We start from the raw sequence: 3,286 nt of genomic DNA, 5'->3' as shown, positions 1-3,286 counted from the left end.
GTCCCTCCTGGTAACATATCAAAGTACAGGAGGCAAAGTCTTGGCGTCCTTGCCTCTGAAGAGCATTCTGACCTTCTTCTCAGACAGATTTGTTTGTTCAATATTCTTCACCATCATGAATTCAAATGCATTGATTCTTCTCTGGTCTTCCTTAGTCATTGTCCAGCTTTCGCATGCATGTGATTAAAAATTCCATGGCTTGGGTCAAGTGCACTTTAGTCCTCCAAGAGACATCTTTGCAATACTGTAAAGAGGGCTTTTGTAGCAGCTTTGTGTAATGCAATAAGTTCTTTGATTTCCTGACTGCTGTTTCTAAGGGCATTGATTATGCATTTGAGTAAAATGAACTCTTTGACAACTTCAGTATTTTCTCTGTTTATCATGTTGTTGCTTGTTGGTCCAGTTGGGAGGATTTTCATTTTCTTTATGTTGAGGTGTAATCAGGTGGCCAAGCTGAAATGAACTGGTTGAAAGCCCTTAGATTTTCATATATGTCTTTCATGTTCTCTCTTTTCTCTCTGAATAGTTTTGCTTCGTCCTTTGTCAGTTAACATTCTAGTAGGACAGTTTTCTCATTCCATGTAATTTTTGTTCATCCAGCAGATACTCGTTGGGCTCAAACACAGCAGTGATCATGAGATGGCACAGGAAGCATTGCGTTCTGTCGTACATGGGGTCACTGAGTTACAGCCAGTTGGACGGCATCTGACAACGATAGCTAATGGCTATGTGTCTTATTTCTGCTTCTTGTCTTCTAACGATGATTTTCAAACTTTTGCCAAGCTCCAGAATTGTCCTTACCTTACCATGAACTGTTGCTGTCCAGTCAATGTGGACTCATAGCAACTTGTTAAGAATGGTTCAGATTGTTGAGCCCCACCTGAGAGTGGAGTTCAGCAGCATGGGGTGGGGTCCAAGAATTTGTATTTCTAACACATTCACAGGAGCTCTGGTAGCATAATGCCTAAGGCACTTGACTGCTAACCAGAAGGCTGGCGGTTCAAACCCACCAGCCACTCCTCGGAAGGAAGGTTGGGCAATCTACTTCCGTACTGATACTGCCTTGGAAACCCAAGGAGGGGTCGCTATGAGTCGGGTCCAACTTGACGGCACATAACAACAACAACCACAACACCTTCACAGGTGATAGCATGTTTTCTTTTGTTCCTCATGTTAGTGGCTGTGTTGGGCCTACGATTTCATATTTTCTTTGTCATGTGTTTTGGTCTAGCCAGGCAGGAACTTAGGCCTTTCATATGGGCAGAGCCATTTTGTCTTAGGGCAAAAGGGGGAGTGAGTGTCTCTTTACTAAGTCCAGCCTTGTAGCTAGTGATAATTCCTGCCAGATTTTGACCACAGGCTGTTAATTTTAATTCTTGATGATATTGTGAGTTTTTATCATTTCCTGTAGTTTCATAGTTATTTTTTTAGGAAGTTGGGAGAAACTGTGTCAGAGGCTCAACCCATGATAAACGGTTAACAAGATGTCTTATGTATATGGTTCTTCTTAATTTTTTTTTTTTTTTTTTAAAAACACAACCACCAAAAACCTCTTGCTGTTGGGTTGATTCTGATTCTAGCAACCCTATAGGACACAGGTGAACTGCCCCAAAGGGTTTCCAAAGCTATAAATCTTTATGGAAGCAGACTGCCTCATCTTCCTCCCCCAGAGAAAGAACCTGGTGGATTCTACCCGTTGACCTTTTGGTTCGTGATCAAGTGCTTAACCACTGTGCCACCAGGGTCCCGTGTTCTATTAGAATAGGATAAGTTAGGAATTGGTTTCATTTTAACTATCATGTTTTAAAACAGTAAAAACTGAGGAAAACAGCTTGATTCATTCTGTGAGAAGCAAATATGGACCATGAATTAAAATGACTGTCTGCAGACTTTTGGTTTAGATCTGAGTGTTTGCTGCCTGTGCAAAGTTCAGAACCTTCTTGAAGACCTAAAATTCCTCCCCTGTGTTACTTCAGACACAGATGCTCAGAAATGATCCAATTGAATAGAATTAATTTAAACTTTCTTTTCCCCCCAGAAAAATTTGCAAGAAGAAATTGATGCCTTAGAATCCAGGGTGGAATCAATTCAGCGGGTGTTAGCAGATTTGAAAGTTCAGCTGTATGCAAAATTTGGAAGCAACATAAACCTTGAAGCTGATGAAAGTTAAACATTTTATAATGCTTTTTTTAATTTGTTTAATAAACTTGAATATTGTTTAAAATGATAATTTCCCTTCTTCAAATGAGATGGAAAGCAAAACTTTTTTTTAAAATTTTCATTTATTTAATGGAAACTTGCCTATTTTCACATGTCTTGCTTATTTATTTTATATTTTTAAAAGAAGACAGTATTCATCTATGTATTTTGCATAATGATTATATCACGTCTAGGGGCTTTATGTCATGTTATTAAAAGCAGTTAAGCAATCTTTTCATGTGTCTATATTATCATTTAGAACATTTGTTCCAGTTTTCATTTACAAGAAAATCTGTGCCGTGTTCTTGTATGTCTTGTTTCAAGGTGCTGTTTAGTGACGGCGAAAGCATTACGTGTGTGCCAATGGGGCAAGGAGGCCTCATCTTCTGACCTCCTCTAACCCCCCAAGAGGAAGACAGAATCACCATCAGCAGCCCAAGGCCTATCCCTGTGAGGCCAGACATGCTGCCTCCCTCCAGCCCTTTCACCAACCCTGACACCAACTGTTCCTCCTGCAACACCCACCACCTCCCTGCTGGGTTTGATAATTCGCTGCAGTGGCCACACAGAACTCACAGATTGTGGGGTTTATTAGGGAAGCACTAGGCTACAATTCAAGTTCAGGAACAATGCTCAATCTCTCTCAGCCTGCCCTCTCTCAGCCAACAGTCTCTCTCCCAGCAGTGTGTCTCTCTCGGTGTCTCTCTCAGCAGCACGTGTCTCTCAGGAGTGCGTTTCTCTCAGCAGCATGTCTTTCACAGCCAGGAGTCAGAGAGACTTCTTCTGCCTCTAGAAGGGCTCCTTTTAAGCCTGGCAGAGTGACTGCTAACCAATCCCAATATCAGAATTCTATACACGTGAGAGAGAGTGAACTTCCCAGAAGATTGCTTTGTGCTGCTCCCAACGGAAATACCCCAGGTGGATGACTTTAATAATCAGGAGCTACTCTGTTGCTCATACAAATTCCACCACAGAATTTACAAAGACTTACGGCTAGAAAAGCCATACCAAGTAATTTACTACACCGCAGTGTGTCAACTGGAGTTATTTCACGATGAGGCCATTGTCACATTTTTAAAACATAGGA

The 3,286-nt window shown here is 41.2% G+C and overlaps 1 protein-coding gene across 1 annotated transcript in view; it reads left to right on the top strand.

Annotated features, from left to right (window-relative positions):
• PFDN4 (prefoldin subunit 4) overlaps window positions 1-2,170 on the top strand; it is a 10,618-nt gene extending 8,448 nt beyond the window's left edge. Inside the window, exon 3 of the mRNA XM_007938420.1 lies at window positions 2,039-2,170. Coding sequence (XP_007936611.1) covers window positions 2,039-2,170 — 132 coding nt within the window. The remainder of the gene's footprint in view (window positions 1-2,038) is intronic.
• Window positions 2,171-3,286: the final 1,116 nt, after the last annotated feature.

This window comes from Orycteropus afer, unplaced genomic scaffold (genome assembly GCF_000298275.1).
Source record: "Orycteropus afer afer isolate SDZICR_OR568_19922 unplaced genomic scaffold, OryAfe1.0 scaffold00049, whole genome shotgun sequence".
Classification (NCBI taxonomy): Eukaryota; Metazoa; Chordata; class Mammalia; order Tubulidentata; family Orycteropodidae; genus Orycteropus; species Orycteropus afer.
The sequence above is the reverse complement of the archived record's forward strand: the minus strand, read 5'-3'. Positions and strand labels throughout refer to the sequence as shown.